This window comes from Stenella coeruleoalba, assembly GCF_951394435.1.
Source record: "Stenella coeruleoalba genome assembly, chromosome: 11".
Taxonomy (NCBI): domain Eukaryota; kingdom Metazoa; phylum Chordata; class Mammalia; order Artiodactyla; family Delphinidae; genus Stenella; species Stenella coeruleoalba.
In genome coordinates, this window is record NC_137157.1 from 69,788,308 (window position 1) to 69,814,231 (window position 25,924).

The window sequence follows — 25,924 nt, forward strand, 5'->3', positions numbered from 1 at the left end:
ATAAAAACACTCATTAGAAAAGATACATGCACCCCAATGTTCATAGCAGCATTGTTTACAATTGCTAAGATATGGAAGCAACCTAAGTGTCCATCAACAGATGAATGGATAAACAGATGGTACACACACACACACACACACACACACACACACACACACAGTGGAATGCTACTCAGCCATAAAAAAGAATGAAAATTTTGCCATTTGCAGCAACATGGATGGACTTGGAGGGCATTGTGCTAAGTGAAATAAGTCAGAGAAAAACAAATGCTGTATAATATCACTTATGTGTAGAATCTACAAATTACAACAAACTAGTGAATGTAACAAAAAAGAAACAGACTCACACTTAACAGAGAACAAACTAGTGGTTACCAGTGGGGAGAGGGAAAGGAGGACAGGCAATATAGGGGTAGGAGATTAAGAAGTACAAATTATTATGTATAAAATAAGCTACAGGATATATTTTACACCACAGTATATCCTATATATAGTGTGAGAATGTAGCCAATATTTTATAATAACCATAAATGGAGTATAACCTTTAAAACTTGTGTACCTGTACCTTACATCTGTAACTTATATAATATTGTACACCAGCTGTACTTCAATTAAAAAACAATGCAGAAAAAAAGCTTTACTTACTGTTTTAAAATATTTCTGGTATCTGTACTTATGATATGTGCTTTTGTGATCTTAATCTTATTATCTGGATTGTTTCCTAAAATATTAACTGAGGAATTAATCTCATCCTAACAGTTCAGAGAATAGTAAGAGATTGCTACCAACTGTGGAAACCTTTGAAAACGTAATATAAAAGTAAAATAAATTTATTGCTTCATCTTATATGCGGCTTCTGTGTTGTCTTCAAAGCTGGCTGAGTTATTGCTTGTATAATATATACTATATTTTTAAACTTAGTTTTTCTTTAACTATCATGGTTAACCCTGAGACTGTTTGGTTTTGCTTTTGATGAAGGAGAATCAAATATTTTGTGGAATGTGCTTTTACTGCAGAAAAGATGATTCGATATTAGAATTTTAAGAATGACTAAGATTTCATTTTGAAGTTGGTATTGAAAGGATCTTCTTTTAAATTTATTTATTTATTTATTTATTTACTTATTTTTAGCTGTGTCGGGTCTTAGTTGCGGCACATGGGATCTTTCGTTATGGTGCCTGGGCTCTTGGTTACAGCGTGTGGGCTTCTCTCCGGTTACAGCACGCAGGCTCAAGAGCGCGTGGGCTCTGTAGTTGTGAAGCGAAGTCCCTTGAAAGGATCTTTAAGTGATTTATAAGTCACGCAAGGAAAATAAAATACTAGGGTTTGAAACTAATTAACAGATACATCAAAACAGTGTGTTGGAAGTAAAGTTATTCCCTTAAACTATGTTGGAAGGCATTGATTGTGTGTGTGTGTGTGTGTGTGTGTGTGTGTGTGTGTGTGTGTGTGAGAGAGAGAGAGATAGAGAGAGAGAGAGAGAGAGAGAGAGAGGGAGGGAGAGGGAGGGAGAGAGAGGGAGGGAGAGAGAGGGAGAGAAAGAAGGAAAGAAAGAGGGAGGAAGTAATGTTTTTAAAAATCCCTTGAACAGGGACTTCCCTGGTAGTCCAGTGGTTAAGAATCCGCCTTCCAATGAAGGGGACGTGGGTTCGATTCCTGGTCAGGGAACTAAGATCCCACATGCTGCGGGGCAACTAAGCCCTTGCACCGCAACTACTGAGCCCGCGCACCACAGCTAGAGAGCCTGCGTGCCGCAACTACAGAGCCCATGCACTCTGGAGCCCACGCGCCACAACTAGAGAGCCCACATTGTCTGGAGCCTGCATGCCACAAATAACTCACGTGCTACAACTACTGTGCCCATTCACTTGAGCTCACACGCCACAAGTAGAGAGCCTGAGCGCCACAATGAAAGATCCTGTGTGCCGCAACTAAGACCCGATGCAACTGAAAATAAATAAAATAAATAAAATAAAAATAAAACAATAAAAAATAGATATGTGTTGAGCATTTTAAAAAATTTTTAAAAAGTAAAAATTACTTGAACACAGACATAATTCAAAAAGAGATCATCTTCAGCCTGTTATATAAAATGCTTAGTTTTTTCTTCCTGCAAAAATTGTGAATGCTCTGTAGGAAATTTAAATCAACAATTCTGTTTAAGCAGCAGTGATAGGTAATACTTAAACTGAATTTGAAGCAATTCAGTGTCTTGAATTGCACTCGGGCTGCCAAAGAGTAAACGTGTTCATTATAAATTTTCAGATCAGAAAATCAGATTTTGCTTTTTGTAATGATTTTTTTTTAAATCATTTTTTAAAAATCATTTATGTATTTATGTATTTATCAAAATATTTTATTACCAGGAATATTGAATCTATATAGATAAATATTTTCTAATCAGTTTTTCACATTGGTCTGACTTGGATTGTAAATATTTTCTGTTATATCATACATACTGTGGTAATAAAATTAGTGCTTAATTTTTCTGAGTTTAACTTGTTCAGGGATTGAGAGGATTTATACATCAGGTCAAGCTGATGGAGGCGAACAGTTTGTAAGGCTCTTTCCACTTTGGTTTTGTGGTTGATATCCTTATAACTTCAATTGTCCCTCAGATCTTTACGGTGGAGTCTTTCTAGCATATTGGAATGACTTTAAGATTTTGAATGGAAACAAAATGGTGGGAAAGAAGAATCTAACTTTCTCTTAAGTGTGTATGACATACAATGTATAACATCTTAAATTTTAGCTTTTGAAAAATAATCTGTTGGTTTATGATTTTGCAGAGAAAGAGAAACAAATCTAAACCGAGTTTTTATTTTTTATTTGTTTTTTTATTTTAGCTTAACAGCTGGTCATTTCTCCAAACATTTAATTATTCATTATACCCGATAACTTTTCCAAGTGAGAATGCAGCAGAATGGAAAAAGCTCTTTAAACCGTGTGCTTCCCAGAGATTGTTCTTGCCAGTAAGTTTTTTCTCCAGTGTTTTTTTCGTTTGTTTGCATGTTGCTGTTACACACACAAGTTAATGAAGAGTTCCAAATAGATCAGTTAAATAAACACACATGTATGATTTTCCCTTTGAACATTAGAAGAAAGAAAAACTTCCCATAGAACAAATAAAAGATAGAATAAAAAAACCTCTGTTAAAAACGAAAAATGTAAATAATTTCTGTTGAAATACTATTTCTTACATTTTAATTGATTCAGTTGCTATAAACTTTCATCTCTAAGAAGGAGTTAGAGGTCATCAGGTCTTAATGGAGCCAAGTCTTTGCCAGGAGGAATGCAGTGGCAGGATCACCTGCCAGGTGCAGACTTCATTTATAATTTGGGAAATGAAGTAGATCATTAGATAATCATTTCTGTCTTAACAGCAAGCCAGTTCACCTTTTCTGGCTGATATTTTAACACAGACACAAAATTTGAGGCACGTGAACTCGAAGGGAAATGGGAACCATTTATTCAATGGGGCTGTTCTTTGGTGGTGGTCTCTGGTGATAAACCCTGATTATTTCTTTTTAATCTAAAAATATTCAGGGACTTCCCTGGCGGTCCAGTGGTTGGGACTCCAAGCTCCCACTGCAGGGGACACGGGTTTGATCTGTGGTCAGGAACTAAGATCCTGCAAGCCGCATGGTATAGCCAAAAAAGAAAAAATAAATAAAAATAAATAAAAATATTCAGAAGCCAGCTTACCTTTTCCATTTTGAATTGAATTCACTGATAGTTTTAAAATTCTCAGTAGTTGTTAGAACCACTGTAATGTTTAAAATAGTTACGGTAGTTAGAAATACTGAGTTTAAGAAGCTCACAAGTTTCTGGAAGGTGAATTACTGGGAAGAAACTTAAGTTACTTGTTATTATTAAGTGGATTAAGGCAATTCTTAGTATATTAAGAATAGAGTTTATCAAATCCAGGATGTCAGTTAAAATTTAAAATTAAGTTACATTTTGATAGCTGAGTCTGCCTAACCAGTAGCTTTATTGCTGAGCATAAAAAATCTGGATCCTAGGATATCTTTCTCATTACCTGCTTTCATTGTAAGAAGCACACAAATAAGGGATTAAAGGGGAAAAGCCTAAGAAGTTTTAGGTACTTAATGTAGGCCTTAAATTTTAAAAATTAAAAAAAAATCTTATGTTGAATCATTGCAGTGTTACATCATTTACTTAATAGTTTGAGTGCCTCTATTCTACCAAGTATCTGTAATGAAGTGCTGGGTATATAGGAATGAATGAAACAGATTGCTTGTTTTCATAGAGCCTGTTGTCTGATGTGGGAGGCTGACATTAAACAAGCACATTATGACATTAAATAAACACAGATATGTCACCGAAAAACAATGATGAAAGAAGCATGAGGTTACAGTCATTGCTCTTCTGTTTTATTCTGCATTATTAACAAGTTTAATTGTTGATGTCTTGATAGGAAATTTGCCAGATCATTTAATGATGTAATCTGGTTAAATTCCTAAATGGAATTTGAATACTAAAATTAAATACTTGAAGCCTGTCAAATTGTCCTCGTCCTTCACTCTTACTTCTGCATCGTTTTAACCAGATCTAAGTAAATTGATTCTTCATTTTTCTAAGTAAAATCCTTTTTTTTTACTAAGTTTCTCCTCTAAAATAGATGGATTAAAAGAACCAATGTAAGCTCTGCCGACTCCTTGTTCCGCCAAAAGGAAGCATAGAAAAATACTGACGTGGTTATTATTTAACCTTATGTATGAACTCCAGTTGGCAGTGGCTCCCAACAGTAACCCTGGAGCTTCCTGTAGTGTCTTCCTAGATTGCTAACAATACAAAAGTCTGTAAACACACATTTGTCTCATGGTACAGAAGCAAAATGTTGATATAAAAACAATTTCCCTCACTCTTCGCCCCGCAAAAAGAGAGAGAGGAACAGACATCCACATACATACATACCCTTTTAATTGTAGTCTTTGAACAAGTGAGCCTTCTCTACTCAGGCTCTGTAGCCAACTGTCAGATATTTTTCCCCAGCCTGATACTAAATCAGTGGGGGCATGGAGTGATTTCAGCTTCGTAACTGCTCACCTTCGTAACTGCAGGAGGAGGTAGCAGCTTTTTTTTTTTTTTTTTTTTTTAAACATCTTTATTGGAGTATAATTGCTTTACAATGGTATGTTAGTTTCAGCTTCACAACAAAATGAATCAGTTATATATACACATATGTTCCCATATCTCTTCCCGCTTGCGTCTCCCTCCCTCCCACCCTCCCTATACCACCCCTCCAGGCGGTCACAAAGCACCGAGCTGATCTCCCTGTGGCTGCTTCCCACTAGCTATCTACCTTACGTTTAGTAGTGTATATATGTCCATGCCTCTTTATCGCTTTGTCACCGTTTACCCTTCCCCCTCCCCATAGCCTCAAGTCCATTCTCTAGTAAGTCTGTGTCTTTATTCCTGTTTCACCCCTAGGTTTTTCATGACATTTTTTTTTTCTTAAATTCCATATATATGTGTTAGCATACGGTATTTGTCTCTCTCTTTCTGACTTACTTCACTCTGTATGACAGACTCTAGGTCTATCCACCTCATTACAAATAGCTCAATTTCATCTCTTTTTATGGCTGAGTAATATTCCATTGTATATATGTGCCACATCTTCTTTATCCATTCATCCGATGATGGACACTTAGGTTGTTTCCATCTCTGGGCTATTGTAAATAGAGCTGCAATGAACATTTTGGTACATGACTCTTTTTGAATTATGGTTTTCTCAGGGTATATGCCCAGTAGTGGGATTGCTGGGTCATATGGTAGTTCTATTTGTAGCTTTTTAAGGAACCTCCATACTGTTCTCCACAGTGGCTGTATCAATTTACATTCCCACCAACAGTGTAAGAGGGTTCCCTTTTCTCCACACCCTCTCCAGCATTTGTTGTTTCTAGATTTTTTGATGATGGCCATTCTGACTGGTGTGAGATGATATCTCATTGTCGTTTTGATTTGCATTTCTCTAATGATTAGTGATGTTGAGCATTCTTTCATGTGTTTGTTGGCACTCTGTATATCTTCTTTGGAGAAATGTCTATTTAGGTCTTCTGCCCATTTTTGGATTGGGTTGTTTGTTTTTTTGTTATTAAGCTGCATGAGCTGCTTGTAAATTTTGGAGATTAATCCTTTGTCAGTTGCTTCATTTGCAAATATTTTCTCCCATTCTGAGGGTTGTCTTTTTGTCTTCTTTATGCTTTCCTTTGCTGTGCAAAAGCTTTTAAGTTTCATTAGGTCCCATTTGTTTACTTTTGTTTTTATTTCCATTTCTCTAGGAGGTGGGTCAGAAAGGACCTTGCTGTGATTTATGTCATAGAGTGTTCTGCCTATGTTTTCCTCTAAGAGTTTGATAGTTTCTGGCCTTACATTTAGGTCTTTAATCCATTTTGAGCTTATTTTTGTGTATGGTGTTAGGGAGTGATCTAATCTCATACTTTTACATGTAGCTGTCCAGTTTTCCCAGCACCACTTATTGAATAGGCTGTCCTTTCTCCACTGTACATTTCTGCCTCCTTTGTCAAAGATAAGGTGACCATATGTGCGTGGGTTTATCTCTGGGCTTTCTATCCTGTTCCATTGATCTATATTTCTGTTTTTGTGCCAGTACCATACTGTCTTGATTACTGTAGCTTTGTAGTATAGTCTGAAGTCAGGAAGCCTGATTCCTCCAGCTCCATTTTTCGTTCTCAAGATTGCTTTGGCTATTCGGGGTCTTTTGTGTTTCCATACAAATTGTGAAATTTTTTGTTCTAGTTCTGTGAAAAATGCCAGTGGTAGTTTCATAGGGATTGCATTGAATCTGTAGATTGCTTTGGGTAGTAGAGTCATTTTCACAATGTTGATTCTTCCAATCCAAGAACATGGTATATCTCTCCATCTATTTGTATCATCTTTAATTTCTTTCATCAGTGTCTTATAATTTTCTGCATACAGGTCTTTTGTCTCCTTAGGTAGGTTTATTCCTAGGTATTTTATTCTTTTTGTTGCAATAGTAAATGGGAGTGTTTTCTTGATTTCACTTTCAGATTTTTCCTCATTAGTATATAGGAATGCCAGAGATTTCTGTGCATTAATTTTGTATCCTGCCACTTTACCAAATTCATTGATTAGCTCTAGTAGTTTTCTGGTAGCATCTTTAGGGTTCTCTATGTATAGTATCATGTCATCTGCAAACAGTGACAGCTTTACTTCTTCTTTTCCGATTTGGATTCCTTTTATTTCCTTTTCTTCTCTGATTGCTGTGGCTAAAACTTCCAAAACTATGTTGAATAAGAGTGGTGAGAGTGGGAAACCTTGTCTTGTTCCTGATCTTAGTGGAAATGCTTTCAGTTTTTCACCATTGAGGATGATGTTTGCTGTGGGCTTGTCATATATGGCCTTTATTATGTTGAGGAAAGTTCCCTCTATGCCTACTTTCTGCAGGGTTTTTATCATAAATGGGTGTTGAATTTTGTCAAAAGCTTTCTCTGCATCTATTGAGATGATCATATGGTTTTTCTCCTTCAATTTGTTAATATGGTGTATCACGTTGATTGATTTGCGTATATTGAAGAATCCTTGCATTCCTGGAATAAACCCCACTTGATCATGGTGTATGATCCATTTAATGCGCTGTTGGATTCTGTTTGCTAGTATTTTGTTGAGGATCTTTGCATCTATGTTCATCAGTGATATTGGCCTGTAGTTTTCTTTCTTTGTGACATCCTTGTCTGGTTTTGGTATCAGGGTGATGGTGGCCTCGTAGAATGAGTTGGGGAGTGTTCCTCCCTCTGCTATATTTTGGAAGAGTCTGAGAAGGATAGGTGATAGCTCTTCTCTAAATGTTTGATAGAATTCGCCTGTGAAGCCATCTGGTCCTGGGCTTTTGCTTGTTGGAAGATTTTTAATCACAGTTTCAATTTCAGTGCTTGTGATTGGTCTGTTCATATTTTCTATTTCTTCCTGATTCAGTCTTGGCAGGTTGTGCCTTTCTAAGAATTTGTCCATTTCTTCCAGGTTGTCCATTTTATTGGCATAGAGTTGCTTGTAGTAATCTCTCATGATCTTTTGTATTTCTGCAGTGTCAGTTGTTACTTCTCCTTTTTCATTTCTAATTCTATTGATTTGAGTCTTCTCCCTTTTTTTCTTGATGAATCTAGCTAATGGTTTATCAATTTTGTTAATCCTTTCAAAGAACCAGCTTTTAGTTTTATTGATCTTTGCTATCGTTTCCTTCATTTCTTTTTCATTTATTTCTGATCTGATTTTTATGATTTCTTTCCTCCTGCTAACTTTGGGGTTTTTTTGTTCTTCTTTCTCTAATTGCTTGAGGTGCAAGGTTAGGTTGTTTATTCGAGATGTTTCCTGCTTCTTAAGGTGGGCTTGTATTGCTATAAACTTCCCCCTTAGAACTGCTTTTGCTGCATCCCACAGGTTTTGGGTCGTTGTGTCACCATTGTCATTTGTTTCTAGGTATTTTTTGATTTCCTCTTTGATTTCTTCAGTGATCACTTCATTATTAAGTACTGTATTGTTTAGCCTCCATGTGTTTGTATTTTTTACAGATCTTTTCCTGTAATTGATATCTAGTCTCATGGCGTTGTGGTCAGAAAAGATACTTGATACAATTTCAATTTTCTTAAATTTACCAAGGCTTGATTTGTGACCTAAGATATGATCTATCCTGGAGAATGTTCCATGGGCACTTGAGAAAAATGTGTATTCTGTTGTTTTTGGATGGAGTGTCCTATAAATATCAATTAAGTCCATCTTGTTTAATGTATCATTTAAAGCTTGTGTTTCCTTATTTATTTTCATTTTGGATGATCTGTCCATGGGTGAAAGTGGGGTGTTTAAGTCCCCTACTATGAATGTGTTACTGTCGATTTCCCCTTTTATGGCTGTTAGTATTTGCCTTATGTATTGAGGTGCTCCTATGTTGGGGGCATAAATATGTACAATTGTTATATCTTCTTCTTGGATCGATCCCTTGATCATTATGTAGTGTCCTTCTTTGTCTCTTTTAATAGTCCTTATTTTAAAGTCTATTTTGTCTGATATGAGAATTGCTACTCCAGCTTTCTTTTGGTTTCCATTTGCATGGAATATCTTTTTCCATCCCCTTACTTTCAGTCTGTATGTGTCTCTAGGTCTGAAGTGGGTCTCTTGTAGACAGCATATATAAGGGTCTTGTTTTTGTATCCATTCAGCTAATCTGTGTCTTTTGGTGGGAGCATTTAGTCCATTTACATTTAAGGTAATTATCGATATGTATGTTCCTATTCCCATTTTCTAAATTGCTTTGGGTTCGTTATTATAGGTCTTTTCCTTCTCTTGTGTTTCTTGCCTAGAGAAGATCCTTTAGCATTTGTTGTAAAGCTGGTTTGGTGGTGCTGAACTCTCTCAGCTTTTGCTTGTCTGTAAAGGTTTTAATTTCTCCATCAAATCTGAATGAGATCCTTGCTGGGTAGAGTAGTCTTGGCTGCAGGTTTTTCTCCTTCATCACTTTCAGTATGTCCTGCCACTCCCTTCTGGCTTGTAGGGTTTCTGCTGAGAGATCAGCTGTTAACCTTATGGGGATTCCCTTATGTGTTATTTGTTGTTTTTCCCTTGCTGCTTTTAATATGTTTTCTTTGTATTTAATTTTTGACAGTTTGATTAATATGTGTCTTGGCGTATTTCTCCTTGGATTTATCCTGTATGGGACTCTCTGTGCTTCCTGGACTTGATTAACTATTTCCTTTCCCATATTAGGGAAGTTTTCAACTATAATCTCTTCAAATATTTTCTCAGTCCCTTTCTTTTTCTCTTCTTCTTCTGGAACCCCTATAATTCGAATGTTGGTGCGTTTAATGTTGTCCCAGAGGTCTCTGAGACTGTCCTCAGTTCTTTTCATTCTTTTTTCTTTATTCTGCTCTGCATTGGTTATTTCCACTATTTTATCTTCCAGGTCACTTATCCGTTCTTCTGCCTCAGTTATTCTGCTATTGATCCCATCTAGAGTACTTTTAATTTCATTTTTTGTGTTGTTCATAATTGCTTGTTTCATCTTTAGTTCTTCTAGGTCCTTGTTAACTGATTCTTGCATTTTGTCCATTCTATTGTCCATTCTATCTCCAAGATTTCGGATCAACCTTACTATCATTATTCTGAATTCTTTTTCAGGTAGACTGCCTATTTCCTCTTCATTTGTTAGGTCTGGTGGGTTTTTATCTTGCTCCTTCATCTGCTGTGTGTTTTTCTGTCTTTTCATTTTGCTTATCTTACTGTGTTTGGGGTCTCCTTTTTTGCAGGCTGAAGGTTCGTAGTTCCTGTTGTTTTTTGTGTCTGTCCCCAGTGGCTAAGATTGGTTCAGTGGGTTGTGTAGGCTTCCTGGTGGAGGGGACTAGGGCCTGTGTTCTGGTGTATGAGGCTGGATCTTGTCTTTCTGGTGGGCAGGTCCACGTCTAGTGATGTGTTTTGGGGTGTCTGTAGACTTATTATGATTTTGGGCAGCCTCTCTGCTAATGGGTGGGGTTGTATTCCTGTCTTGCTAGTTGTTTGGCATAGGATGTCCAGCCCTGTGGCTTGCTGGTCGTTGAGTGAAGCTGGGTGCTGGCGTTGAGATGGAGATCTTTCGGAGATTTTTGCTGTTTGATATTATGTGCAGCTGGGAGGCCTCTTGTGGACCAGTGTCCTGAAGTTGGTTCTCCCACCTCAGAGGCACAGCACTGACTCCTGGCTGCAGCCCCAAGAGCCTTTCATCCGCAGGGCTTCTTAATTTGGGATGATTCGTTGTCTATTCAGGTATTCCACAGATGCAGGGTATATCAAGTTGATTGTGGAGCTTTAATCCGCTGCTACTGAGGCTGCTGGGAGAGATTTCCCTTTCTCTTCTTTGTTCTCACGGTTCCCAGGGGCTCAGCTTTGGATTTGGCCCCGCCTGTGCGTGTAGGTCACCGGAGGGCGTCTGTTCTTTGCTCAGACAGGACGGGGTTAAAGGAGCCGCTGATTCGGAGGCTCTGGCTCACTCAGGCCGGGGGGTAGGGAGGGTCACGGAGTGTGGGGCGGGCCTGCGGCGGCAGAGGCCGGCGTGACGTTGCAGCCTGAGGCGCGCCGTGCGTTCTCCCGGGGGAGTTGTCCCTGGATCCCGGGACCCCGGCAGTGGCGGGCTGCACAGGCTCCCCGGAAGGGCGTGTGGCTAGTGACCTGTGTTCGCACACAGGCCTCCTGGTGGCGGCAGCAGCGGCCCTAGCGTCTCGTGTCTGTCTCTGGGCTCCGCACTTCTAGCCGCGGCTAGCGCCCGTCCCTGGAGCTCTCTCAAGCAGCGTTCTTAATCCCCTCTCCTCGTGCACCAGGAAACAAAGAGGGACGTAAAAGTCTCTTGCCTCTTCGGCAGGTCCAGACTTTTCCCCGGACTCTCTCGCGGTGCACTAACGCCCTGCAGGCTGTGTTCACGCCGCCAACCCCAGTCCTCTCCCGGCGCTCCGACAAAAGCCGGAGCCTCAGCTCCCAGTCCCGCCCGCCCTGGCGGGCGAGCAGACAAGCCTCTCGGCTGGCGAGTTCCGGTCGGCCCGATCCTCTGCGCTGGAATCTGTCCGCTTTGCCCTCCGCACCCCTGCTGCTGTGCTCTCCTCCGCGGCTCCCAAGCTCCCCCACTCCGCCTCCCGAAGTCTCCACCCGCGAAGGGGCTTCCTAGTGTGTGGACACTTTTCCTCCTTCACAGCTCTCTCCCGCTGGTGCAGGACCCGTCCCTATCCTTTTGTCTCTGTTTAGTTTTTTCTTTTGCCCTAACCAGGTACGTGGGGGGTTCCTTGCCTTTTGGGAGGTCTGAGGTCTTCTGCCAGCGTTCAGTAGGTGCTCCGTAGGAGTTGTTCCACGCGTAGATGTATTTCTGGTGTATCTGTGGGGAGGAAGGTGATCTCCGCGTCTTACTCTTCCGCCCGAGGTAGCAGCTTTGAAAAGGAGCAGAATGAAGATCAAGCTCTTATCGTCTTTGTATTCTTAACCAAAACCCTTTAGGTTAACCTAATCATTGAGTCTTACTAATACACTGGAATAGGCAATACATTTAAATTCGCAGGAGTCACATTCTAAAGTATATGGATAAGGCAGAAATAAAAACGTACCCTTGAAAATTCCTATAAGAGATGCATGTTGGAGGTTTAACGTCTCTCGGAAAGTGACATAGCGAGTCTTCCAAGACAAGTCTTGTCTTCACCCTTGCTATGTGAGTGCACATTTTCTTCGATTTGTTGGGAGGTAGTAAGCTCAGAAATAAGAGCATGGGTTCTGGAGTTAGGTGGTCTGGACTTCAATTTTGGCTCTACCATTTGCTGGCTGAGCCCAGAATGAGGTAAAGGTGCTGGCCATTAGTGTTACAGGCTGAGGGGACGAGTTGAGATCTCCATTTGTACTGATTAATTTCTGTATTTACCTCAGGAAATTAAGATTCGATATGTCAGTTCACCGAAGCTAATGTTATTTTCCATTATGAAAAACATTTCCACCCTAGTCTTTGAGGCTACTGCTTTTATTTTTTCTTCCAATTTTTAGTATTGAGTTTTTGTTCTGATTTGTTTTTATAGCTTTTCTTCTCTAAAAGTTAATTAAAGAGATTAGCAGACCATCTATATATGCTCTTGTAAAAAATGAGAGACTTGGGAAAAACTACTTTTAAAAATTAATGTCAATTAGTTTCTCTCTTAGGCGTTTTTTAAATAATGAAAGCCTCTTTCATGTTTTATATTAAATAGAGTTACAGTTAATGATTCAAATATCTTTCCCCACAGTTAATCCTGAAAGAAGTTGACTCACTATTGTATGTCGACACTGATATCCTTTTTTTACGGCCCGTTGATGATATTTGGTCTTTACTAAAGAAATTTAATTCCACACAAATTGCTGCAATGGCACCAGAACATGAAGAGCCTCGAATAGGCTGGTATAATCGCTTTGCCAGACATCCATACTATGGAAAAACTGGAGTGAACTCTGGAGTTATGTTGATGAACATGACCAGAATGAGAAGGAAGTATTTCAAGGTAAGTCACCGATCCAGGTTAACTTATCTCTCTTTTCCCTCCATATTGTTTGGTTTCCAATTTAATTTTGCTTTATTAAAAACTAGATCGAGCTATTCAGAATTTTTCCACTTATCTAGAATAATTGAAGAAAAGTGTGTTCTTAGTATTCTGTTTATTAGAGCATTACAGTAGGTCAGAGCAGATGGTGTTACAATGAAGTAACAATGCAGCAAGTGTGAACATCACCTTCCTAGATTGGTATTCCAGGCAGGAGTTGTCATTTTGTAGTTGTGCAGCCTCATAATACTTGAATCTAAAGTGTGGTACGTCTTGGGGGAACACAGATTGTGGTTAAGAGCTAAGAACCGTTGGCTTGGTTCAGACGCTGAGATCTTGGGTAAGTTTTGAACATCTCTGGGCTTTGATTTCCTCATCTGTGAAATGGGATGATAGATAACAGTACCTATGTCATAGGGCTTTTGTGAGGGTTAAATTAGTTAGAAGGGAGGCTAACACATAGGAAATGTTGGCTATTTTGGTGCTATTGGAAGTTAACTTAAAAAAAAAAGTTCCTGTGTGTTTCTCATCTCTCAAATTGTGGGGTCAGTAGAAGAGTGAGGCTATTTAAATTCTCTTATTCTGCATATTCTGAACACATGAGTGTGTTGTGCTGTTTACCAGTTTCATGCTGATGAGTCCTTAAGTCGTTGTAGTCTGGGGGCATTGGGGTCAAGTGGTTTAGCCTTACGTTTAGCTTTGCCACCTGTTCACCACAACCACTAGCCAACTAGTTAACTTTCAAATGTCAGTGCTCTCAGCTGAAAAGTAGAGATAATAAATGGACTTATGTAGGTTGTCTTTTTAAAAGAGACCCATTCAAAATGCTTAGTACAGAGCATGACACATAGTAAGCACTTCAGTGTTAGCTAAAAGCAGTGGCTTCTGAAACACTGATAGAGACTCACTGTTTATCCTTTTACATCTAGTTAGTACTAAATCAAATATCAAGGGATATTATGTCTTTTATGGTATGAATATATATGTATATTTGTATGTGTATATATATATTTGTCTGGTATTTTTCTTATGGCTTCTGGTGGACCAGAATTTACACCATTACTTATTACTCCTTTCTGCATGTCTGATTTAAATCTCTTGTCCCTTCTTATCCTTACTCTAGGCAGCAGTACTGCTTGTAGCTTTCACCACTCACATCTCGCCATTTCATTCTTAAGACAGTTAATACCCATCACTCTTGTCTTCTGTAAAGATCTAGTAAACCTAGGGTTTTTTTTAGCTTTCCCATTTTCTGTACCTTTCTGAAATCTTGATTTCATTTCACTTTTGTCTTCCACAAATGAATGCATTAATGAGGCCAGTGTAACCTTTGCTTTTGCTTACAAGTGAACATCTTTCTTCAATTACCCAATTTTTTGATATATTTTGAGTTTTAAAATTTCATGTACCATAAAGTTTTACTAAATAAAACAGGTGTCATACCGTGAGTTTTCTTACTTTTCTGATGGTTAGACTATGCACAGTAATATTATACCAGAAGATGGTGCTGTAAGATTATGTGCTAAGGAATAATGTGCCTGCTCAGGAGCTCTTCATTTGAAATTCTTAGAATTATGAGAAGTGTAGTGTTGCAGTAACCTTAGAGATAATTTAGTGTAACACCATTACTTGATTTTTAAGAAAATTTCAGATTGCAGCTATATAGTTCAAATCTCTGATTATTTTTTATTTACCTTTTACTTACTTAAATATCATTCTTAAATATGTTTAACAGTTTCTCCCCTTTCCCTTTTCTTTTTGTCTGTGGCATGTTCTAAACCAGCTAGAGATGTAGATATGAGTTGAAATAATTTCTAAACTTTCAAGCTTTTGTTTTTTTCTATGTATTAATGACTTAATGAAGAAAAATATGAGTGTGATAGTACATTAATTTAGTAGGCACAATTTACTTCATACCTACTATCCCTCTGTTTCAAACAACTCTATTCTTGCCCAGTGGGAACAACACAGATTTACTCTGTTTCTAAATATTGTATTTATGATTGCTGATATGTTTCTACAAAATTTATTGATTTTTAGTTCTGTTTTTCATATATCTTTCTTTATTTTTCCTGATTTCCAAACATACCTTTAGCAAACATTGCCTTGTTTTTTCCTACTAACTCTATAATTTCTGGCACAGATCTTAAATTTTAGAGCTCTAGTGATGTAACTGAATTACTTGTAATAACTTTTCAAACTGTTTCACGCAGATCCATGAATGTTACCCCATAGTGCCTATCACATGAAAAGCTGTAAGATTACCCACTTAGGACAGTGGCCATGGCCATGTTTTAAAGTCTTTGCTTTGCTGTCACCCAGCCCTACCATTCATGATTATTCAGTTCCAACCTGATGTATTATAATTATATATTTTAAAAATTAAAATAGTAAAATTTTAACTTTTTTGTTTTTTTTCTCATAATGCTTGATAGACATTGATATAACACTGGCTAAGATACTGCTTTGTATTTTGTATTATGATTGTATTTGCAGTGTTGAATCTCTATTAAGATATTTCTTAACCTTTTTCTATTTATTAGCTAAAAACCAGAGAATATAAACAAGGCATCCTGAGAATTTTTTTCTTGTATATTTACTGTACCCTGTTCATGTCGTGCCATGTATTACTTTGTAAAGTAATTTTTGCCTGTTTTCTCCATCTACTGAGGGCAGGGTGTGTCTTTTATGCAGCTTTGTATTCAGAATATTTAGCATGGAGTCTGGCGTAAAGTAGCAACTCAGTAGATAATTACTGGCAGAGGACAGACAGAAGTTTTAGAAACTAGGCCATTAATGAATTATTGAAAAATTTAAAAAAAGAGAATACTTACTGTGAGGTGGCTGTGAGGGTCGTTTTTACATATTTGAAAGATGTATGTGATGGAGGGCTTTTATTGTGTTACGTGTAGAGCTTAAAACAATATCAATGAACATCTTACCAAAAGGGATGGAACTTTTCAGAGATTAGGAGAGTAACTAATCTTTGGGAATTGATGAATTCTCAGTTTCTAGCATTGTTGGAACATAATAGGAATAGCCACCTGTCAGTTTTGTATTTGTTTGTAACCTAAACTGAGGATAATAATGAGTCTGTCTATTTTCAAAAGCATACATAGTTCTAGAAATGAAACTAATTTATCTTAATATAATGCATGTGCATTTTGGTAGGTTTGCTGAAATTAGTAAATTAGAACTACATCTTTTTAAAAAATTACAAAAATACTTCAGCTCTGTCATCTCCCACCTCCTCTCCCTCCTCCAGTCAGTAACTCTTCTTGCCTGTTCACTTGATGCCAGTTCCTGTATGCCAGCTGTTGTACTGTACTACTGTACTTTTCAAGGTATTGTACTGTAAGATTTAAAATGTTTTCTTTAAAAAAAAATTTACAAAACTAAATCATGCTTATAAAAATTCAGGCAATTCATTGCATATAGAGTAAAAAGACAAGTCCCCCCTTTACACACCACTCTCCTCAGTTTCATTCCTTTGCCCAAATGGCATTATAAACTTTGCTGTGTATTCTTCAGACCCTTTAAAAAAGTATTTTGAAACAGATATACATGTACATTAGCATTTATATGTAGAATTCTTTTATATATCTTCAGTTTGCTTTTTTCACTTAGTAAATATATAAATGATTTTTATGTCAGTACATATAGTCTGTCACATTTAATATGTGTGATATTGTGGAGAAAGAATGTTTTGATTTTATTGTTTGTGTGTACTAGTATGAATATGTAGTTACATGGCTGAAAAATATCTCATGTATTTTAATTTTTACTTTCCTGACTGTACCACCAATGTGGGATGAAAATCTTTTCATACAAATTTTAGCCATTTTTGTTTCCTCCTTTGTGAATGGCTGTATGGCCATATCCTTTGACTATTTCTGTACTTTGCCGTTTTTCCATTTCTGTTGACTTGAGCTCTTTTTATATATGATGCCTCTTTATTAAACTCATTTCTCATAGTTTTCGTTGGTTGTCTTGGATATTCTAGGTTGTATCCTCAGCAAATAATACTAGTGTTATTGCTTCTTGTCCAGTATTTTTCTAGTAGGACTTTTCCTTTACGTGTATTATAAAGGTCCCCCCCACCTCCCACCCCTTGATTTTTTTCTTTTTTCCCTAAAACTGCCCTGGACCTTGTAATTTTATCTTTCTTTTCTTTGAATAGATGTATTTCTTTGAATAGGTGTATTTCTGTCTCTCTATACATTTTTTTTTTCATAAGTAGAATCCAGTGAAGACTTGAACATTGACATGGTACAAGGGGTCCACCAGTCCTGTCTATTTAATCTGTTTCTGGTCTTGGTCCTTTTGAGCAATTCAGAAGTTTCCTTTTCAGATCCTAAGAACATTTAGTGAACATGATCTGTGACTTATTTCAGAGTCATCCTTTCAATAAAGTATTTTCTTAATATTTCCTTAAGTAAAACTTGCTTCAGTCATTTTCCAGATTTATTTCTGATTGTGTATAGTTTACTGTATTTACTGCATTCTGAGAAATTTCACACAAAGGTAATACAATTATAGCAGATTATATTTAGTTTAAATACGTAGTTTTTCCCCCAGGAATTCTGACTTTTCTTTCTCGAAGGATAGATTGTTTATACCTCCATTGTGTTTGTTATGTATCCTAGAATAGCTTGTAATAATGTTTTTTAAGCTATCTGTGGAGAAGAATCCGTGTTTTTTTAAACATTATTTACAATCTGTCATGAGGCAATGCTTTTCTAAAAATAATATAAATAAATTACTAGGAAAATATTAGACTAAATAGACATAAAGTTGCTATAAATGTTTCTAAATCTTACTCTTAATTTGTGTACTTAAATCTTGTAGAGGACATGAAAAATTCACTGATCAGCACACTGCAAACTGTACTTTGAGGAGTACTGGTTTAAGTCTGGAGAGTTTCACAGAGTCAGATTGGTATAAAAGACTTAGTATTCAACTTCACCCCAGGTTCACTTGATCCCCAGCCCTCTTTCAACTCTGTTGTTTCCTTAGGTATGAGCTATGAGTAGTTCCGTAGAGGCTGAAAAGGCATCTGACGAAATTCAGTATCTATTTTTGATTTATCAATTTCAAATGCCCTCTTTGAAATGCCAGTTATAAAGGGTTGGCAAATCAGACTAAGAATAATAATGATCATGGTGATAATAATAGCTAACACTGTGCCAGGTACTTCCTAGTACTCTTTATTTATATATTAACAGGTTTGATCCTCAGCAGCTGTATGATAGAGACAGAGGTACTGTGTCTAGACATATGACATAGGTACTAAAGCTATCTGCTTTTTAAGATGAGGTCACAGTCATAGTACTTAAACTACCACCTACTTTCTCTTTCCCTTTCCTCCCTGACATCTGTTAGTTTTATCACTTCTTTGTGCAGCTTCAGATACCTTCTTTTGTTATCTTCTGCACTCCAGCTGGGCAGTTTTACTGACATTTATGTTTACATTAGGGTCACTTGGTTTTGAAACAAAAGTTTACACTTCTGGGCTTCCCTGGTGGCGCAGTGGTTGGGAGTCTGCCTGCCGATGCAGGGGGCGCGGGTTCGTGCCCCGGTTCCGGGGGGATCCCGCATGCCGCGGAGCGGCTGGACCCGTGAGTCATGGCCGCTGGGCCTGCGCGTCCGGAGCCTGTGCTCCGCGGCGGGAGAGGACACGGCAGTGAGAGGCCCGCATACCACCAAAAAAAAAAAAAAAAAAAAAGAAAGTTTACACTTCTCCCCTTGATCTGTAACAATTGCTAAGGGAAGAATGGGGAACTGTCATTATGCTGCCATTTTACACCTGGAAGCCTGAGAATCTCATTAATGTATTTACCAACAGAATGATATGACCTCTGTGCGACTACGATGGGGAGATATACTTATGCCACTGCTTAAAAAATACAAACTGAACATCACATGGGGTGATCAAGATCTGTTGAATATCATATTTTTTCATAATCCAGGTAATCATTTAAATTTATTCTTTGCATTTGTAAAAATAATCATAGTTAATATTTAGTCAGAACTGGAGAAATGCATTTATTTGATTTTGGCTTATACTAATGGCTATCACTCTTTTTTTTTAAGACAGAGTAAACTAAATTTAAACTAAAATTTTGCAAAGTATTAATTCTGTGGAATTAGGGTATGTTTGCTTTTTTGTTTTGTCTCTGCCTAGAAAGCCTTTTTGTTTTTCCGTGTCAATGGAATTATCGACCAGATCATTGCATATATGGAAGCAATTGCCAAGAAGCCGAAGAAGAAGGAATCTTTATTCTTCATGGGAACAGAGGTGTTTACCATGATGATAAGCAACCAGCGTTTAGAGCTATTTATGAAGCACTGAGAAATGTAAGATTTTTTTAAAAAAATGTTTTTGTGGACATACTCGCAAGCTTACAGAGAATTTGCATATCCTTTACCCTAGTTCAAGAGTTATAAACCCAGCACTCCTTCCACATCTAGCTCTGGCACTTGGCGTTCTGCTGTAAGGAAGAGCACTCCCCTTTTCCCACTTACTGATCTATACATTATCAGTGTGAACTCATTGATATGTATTTTTTTCCATGATTTATAATGCAGTATTCAATTTTATTTATATTGATGCTGAAGTTGTGCCAGATTTGGCGATTGGGAGCCCTTTTGGCTACCTCTTGTGCTCATTTGACATATTCCCATCATTATTTTGAGTACCTCCGCATTCTCTGTCCAAACAAAATATCCCAGGCTCGTCTTGTTAATACATTCCCTGCCCTCACCCTGAAATCAGCTGTCAAAGGAACTCTGATACTTATTGCTACAAGGGTGTCTTCCCTTCTAAGCCCTTTCAGCAGCAGAGCTGGGAAATACAAATATACAACCACACACAGTCATGTGCTCACACCAGTGCCTCCAGTTCCATTCCCTTAGGCCCCTTCCTTGCCTTCTCCTACTCTGTTTCTGTTTTATCTCATTTCTTCCACAATTAGAATCCTGGCTCCGAGCATACAATATTTCCTCTTTTGCTTAGTTCTACAGTACACTTAAACTAATTTCAAAAATGCTCCATTCATACTGCTATCTCTGCTTCTCTGTTCTTGAAAAACCAGCCTACTATAAAGGATTTGTTTCTAGTCCTCCCCCCGCCCCTCCCCTGCCCCAGACGAGGGTGTGTACTCAGTACTATGTACAGAAGTTACTTGCGTCAGTTCTTTTCTCCTTCTTTCAGTGTGGTTATTCATTCACTGGAAATACAGTTGGGTTCATGTGTTTCTGTATGCTTTCAGTTTTAAGTTTTTCCCCCTCATCTTTGTTGATTTAACTTTAGTTTGATATGAGGAATATTAATATACTTCAAAAAGTCGAAACTATATAACGGTTTACTCAGAAGTAGCACTCCTTCCCCATCCTTCCACCCCAGGCCCCCCACCCCATCACCAATTTCATTTTCCGGTTTGTCCTTCCTATACTGGTAAGTAGATACGTGTATGTTTTGTAATTCCCCTTTTCTTACATGAGAAGTAGCATACTGTTCATCTTTATTTGCGCTTTGCCTTTTTTACAGTATTCTGGAAATTTGGGCATTTATAAATATTTTCTTCATGCTTCTTTTCTTTAAACAGCTGTATGATATTCCATTTTGTGCATGTACCAGAGTTTATTCAATTAATCTCTTATGTTTGAACATTTTGGTCTTTTCCAGCATTTTGAATAATAAATAACGCAGCAGTGCATAACTTTGCCATACATATATATGTATTGTTGGGAGATGTTTCTTCAGGGTAAATTCCTGGACATGGGATAATTTTAATTGAAGATACCGCCTGTTTTCCCTACATGGGGATTATTTGCATTCCCGCCAACAGTTCATGACGAGGCCTGTTACTCAGCCTCCCTAACAGAGTGTATTATCAAGCTTGAAAAATTTTTGCCATTCTAACGAGTGAGAAATGGAATCTTAGTTTAATTTTAATTTGCCTTTCTCTTATGATTGAGATGAACATCTTTCTATATATTTAACAGCCGTTTTTACATCTTTTTTATTGATAACATATTTTATATACCACACAGTTCACCCATAGTATAAATAATTCAGTGGTTTTTAGCATGTTTACAGAGTTGTACAGTCATCACCATGAGGGAGTTTCGGTCTCTACTCCCCACCTCCCCACCATTTGTTGCAAGTTCTTTGTGTATTAAAGATGTTAGTTCTTTTCCTGTGACATCTCATGTAATTTTTTTTCCCAATTTGACTGTACATGGAATTTTTTACCATTCAAAGTTGTTTTTTAAAAATTTTATGTAATCAAATTTAAAACCTTTTTTTAAAAAAAGTAGTAATTAGAAAGTCTTTCCTTACCTATACTCAACTTATAGAAAAATTCACCTATATACTTTTTCATTTATTACATTTAGCCTTCTGCTCAATTTGGAATTTACTCTTTTGAGAGAGGAATAGATCTAATTTGATCTTTTTCCAAATGGCTGTCTTGTCCCAACACCATTTATTTAAAAGTCTATCTGTAACCCAAAGATTTGAGATACTGACTTTATTATATACTAAAGTTCCATTTGTAATTTCTGGATTTTCTGTTTTGCTCCATTGATCTGTCCATTTGTGTACTCTTGCACACTATTTTAATTATAAAGCCTTTGTACTGTATTTTAATATCTGATAGGGTTACTTCCTCTTCGTAGCCTGTCCTTTCAGTGTTTTCCTACCTACTGTATTTTTATTTTTCCACAAATATCAACTCATTTAATTACATAAAAAACTTGGTTTTTTGTTGGGCGTGTATCATCTTCACATATTAACTTAGTGCCTGCTGACATTTTAATGGTGTTGAGACATCTTAAGAACAAGGCCTGTCTTTCATTTGTGTCTTTCAGGAATGTTTAATAGTTTTCTTCATACTGTGGATTTTGAACATATCTTAAGTTTATCCTTAAGTATTTTATCTTCTTTGTTGCCTTTGTAAATGGGGTTTTCTCTTTTAAGCGTTTACTTTATATTGATTTTGGAAAAAAATTATACTGGCCCCACCACCCCAGATATCTGTTCTTCTCTCTTTTTTTTTTCCTTGTTCTTACGGTGCTCTTGTTTAATTAAGGTGGATTGACAGGGGGAGATGATGCATGAACCAGGTCTCTGAATATGTTGGGGACCAAGACTTGGGGCAAATCCAGATAAGGACTGGATTTATGATTTTGCATAAGGAGCATTATATCAAGTGCTATCCATGCAGCTAATTCATTGATACCTGGGGAGAAGTGTATGTGAGCACTCATCTCTCACGTGGGTGTGTTCACTGCTCTGCTAGACTGTGTCTAATCTTATGTGGACGTGAAGACAAAAACATAAGTAAAATAACAGGAGTGGTTTGGTGTAAGCGTGGGGGTCAGGAGAAGAGCTGATGCCCCTGTTTGCTAGATGCTCAGTATCTGCTCGTGACTGCTCTCATTGTTTGCTAGTACAGCCTCAGTAATAGGAATGGGGTTAAAGATACTGAACTGTACGTAATCTACTGAGACACAGATTGTACTAGGACTGTGAAAGAGTGCAAGTTTTGCCCCGAAGAGCCAGGGAAGTCTTTGTTGATGAGGCATTTGAAGTGAGCCCTGAAGAATGAGTAAGAGTTTGCCAGGTGAGCAGGCTGGGCCAAAATTGCCTGAGAAAAAGCCTCAGGGGTTGTGGAAGGTCCGCGAGGAGGTCAGGCGTTGAGCTGTTTGGGTTGATGGGTGAAGGGAGGCAGCAGCAGGGCTGGGCTAGATGCGGTGATGACGTGCTGTGTAAGGTGATGGTCTGCAGTGACAAGGAGCTGAAGGTTTCTCCTGGAAATCTGAGTTTCTCAAACCTGGTGGTAGGCAAAGTGCTGACAGCATTGTAGGCTACAGTTTTAGTGTTTTTGCTAAGTTTCTTGTCCTATAAACCTGAGAGAGAAGGTTTCTGAATAATCAGTTTATCACGATACAGCTACACTCACTGAAGAATTATAAAATTTAGTGATGTTCATTTTCATGTAGCCGACCTTGTATGCCTTCAGAAATCAATATCGTATTTTAATAATGCTTTATCATGGGTTGTCAAGAGGTGATAAAAATGACAAAAGGTACATTTGGGGTTCTGAGACTTTGCAGGATAGAAAAGAATTGCACTCCTATAAAAATGTGATTTCTTTGTTGCCTTTGATCATTTAAAAAAAATTATTAAGGAATTAAATCTTACTAGTTTTATTTGATCTTTTCTGATCTTCTATAAATGTATACTTTAAAAAAATTGAGTATTGGTTTTAAGCTGATGAATTACACTTGGTTTTTAAAAAATAAATCTTATTTTAAAAACTATTTCAAATACTGAAGTAATTAAAGATTAATGTTTGTTTTGGGTCCATATTAATAGCCATATTACCCATTTTTCAACTTAATGAAGTTAATCAGTCTTTTTTGGTGCTCTTGGTTAGTGTTTTTATCTTGCCTTATCTATAATTCAGTGAGAAGTGTAATTTAAAAGAATTGCAGTTTAGACAAGGGCATTTATGCAAGTGTCAGACAGAAGCTTAGTCATAGCCATCGAATGCTGTGAACAATAAGGACGTGAACCATTTTTAAAATGTAAATGCATGGCTCTGTCTGCCAGCAAATCAGTTTTTACAGCCCACACATAGTTGTTAAATATTAGTTGCTGAGTGAATAAAAATACTAAGATTAAAAATTGCAGATTTGCAATGGGAACAAAATATTTTATTGCTCTGTAAAATATTTTCTGCTTCTTGTATTTCATTTGAATTATTAGATTTCTTGGTGTTTCTGGGTTACCTATGATTTACTTCACACCCTTCTTCTATTTGCATAAGATGCAGTAGATTTGCAGAGATGCAAGGGATTCTCGACCATTTCCCTCCTGCACGACCTTCTTGTACATAGTTGGCACTCAGCATTTGTCAGATTGAACTGCCTGCCATTCTGCCATACTTTTAAAACATGTTCTGTTTTTTGAAAATGCCTTTAATTATCTACTTGTGGTCATCATAGCCTCACTATTTATTCACTGCCTTCAACTGACAGTCTTAGATATAAAACATGACCTTCCTAAACGTTTGTGTACTGGGTGCGGTGCCAGTGAAGAGGGAGGGAGTGATTAACTGTGTCAGGAGAGCTTCTCAGAGGAGCTGACTTTGGACTGAGCTGGAAGGCTGAGTACCAGGCAGGCAGGAATGGTGCAGACCAGTCAAACGTAGCACTCAGTATGGGAAGAGGCGCACAGTCAGGTAAGGGCACATGTGGCCTCTGGGAAAGGGAACGTCTGGACGTGCGTTCCATGCTGCACAACTCCTGGACACTGCAGAGTCTGTGGCTGGTGGAGGGCGTGACTTCCGGCTGTGTACTACAGGTGGACATCTGGGTGATTTATCACCTTCTCCCGTAAAGGGCAAATTACTTGTGTTATATGTTGGACTAAAAGAGCTCTAATTCATGAGGCACTATTTTTATTTTGGGAAAATACTCATCAAAAGACTTTCCCAGTGAAGAAAAAAGAAATTTAACCACAAACTGGGATTTAAATCACATGAACATGGATGAACTGAATCTCTAGTATTCCTGGGAGTTTACTTTTAAACACCTTTGTTATGTTTTCATTTTTTGTCATTGTAGAGTAAGAAAAAGACCACAGTTTGCTCTTCCCATTATTACTCGCCTCTCAGCCACAGTTGTCCAAGTATGTTGTTTATACACAGTGAAATGTTACTTGACAGTATCACTTAATACAGGTGTTAAACCTTGAAGAAGGTAAGGTAAACCTGACCTTCTTCAGCATAACCCCAGACAAATGTAGATGTGTCTGTATACAGCACAGCACAGTTTACCACTGTTAACAGAGCTGCATCTTTTAACAGAGTTTTTGAAACTGACTTGGCACAGTTGCGTTTGCTGTTTTGGATAAGCAGTGCTGTGTGGTTGTAAAGCTGTTGACTTTTTTTTTTTAACATCTTTATTGGAGTATAATTGCTTTACAGTGGTGTGTTACTCTCTGCTTTATAACAAAGTGAATCAGCTATACATATGCATATATCCCCATATCTCTTCCCTCTTGCATCTCCCTCCCTCCCACCCCTTTAGGTGGTCACAAAGCATGGAGCTGATCTCCCTGTGCTATGCGGCTGCTTCCCACTAGCTATCGATTTCTTTTCGCAGCTGAGGTGGACTCCTGGCTTAGCCACCTAACTAGCATTGTAACTGGGAGGACTCTCCCCCTGCCTTAAGTTGCTTTGTAAATAATGATGTCCTGTTACATGAAGTTGGTATGAGGCTTAAGTGCATTAATATGTATAAAGCTCTTAGAACAATGCCTGGCATGTAGGAAGGGCCCTCTTTTAACCAGTCCAGCTTTCAGCAGTCTCTCCTAGATCCCTGTGTGCTAGCTGTTGTTATTTTCGTTACGTTCTTCCCAGTTAAGCCTCTCCTCTCTTTGTTTTTTTGGGGTTTTTTTGGTTTTCAAAAATACTTCAAGATATTTATCTTCAGTATATGGGATTAGGTTTGAAAAACCACCCCAAGAGTGAAGGTTTCATGCAGTTAATGCTCATAGTTTTCTTGCACTAGAGACACCCAGGTTTAGGATCTCTTTGCAGCTCTACACGTCCATGTTCTAAATTAGCATCTACGTTCAGCCTGTTCTCCCTAGATGGGCTGTGGCTTCCTACAGACTCACTAATTGTGATTCAAATGGTGCTTTTATTTCCTCTTCCTCAGTGGCAGCGTAGTGAACCTCAGGTCATATGCAGCCCTCCTAGATTTCAGGTTCTGAATTTCCTTCAGGATTTTGCATTTTTCACTGACTTCAAACTTTTCCCGTAAAATGTTCTGTTTTC

The 25,924-nt window shown here is 37.8% G+C and overlaps 1 protein-coding gene across 2 annotated transcripts in view; it reads left to right on the forward strand.

Moving 5' to 3' along the window:
• Window positions 1–25,924, forward strand: part of GXYLT1 (glucoside xylosyltransferase 1) — a 59,435-nt gene that overhangs the window by 26,738 nt on the left and 6,773 nt on the right. For both annotated transcript variants that reach the window (XM_079935884.1, XM_079935885.1), the window contains 4 exons: window positions 2,847–2,972; window positions 12,780–13,031; window positions 18,916–19,039; window positions 19,255–19,427. In XM_079935884.1, coding sequence (XP_079792010.1) covers window positions 2,847–2,972; window positions 12,780–13,031; window positions 18,916–19,039; window positions 19,255–19,427 — 675 coding nt within the window. The remainder of the gene's footprint in view (window positions 1–2,846; window positions 2,973–12,779; window positions 13,032–18,915; window positions 19,040–19,254; window positions 19,428–25,924) is intronic.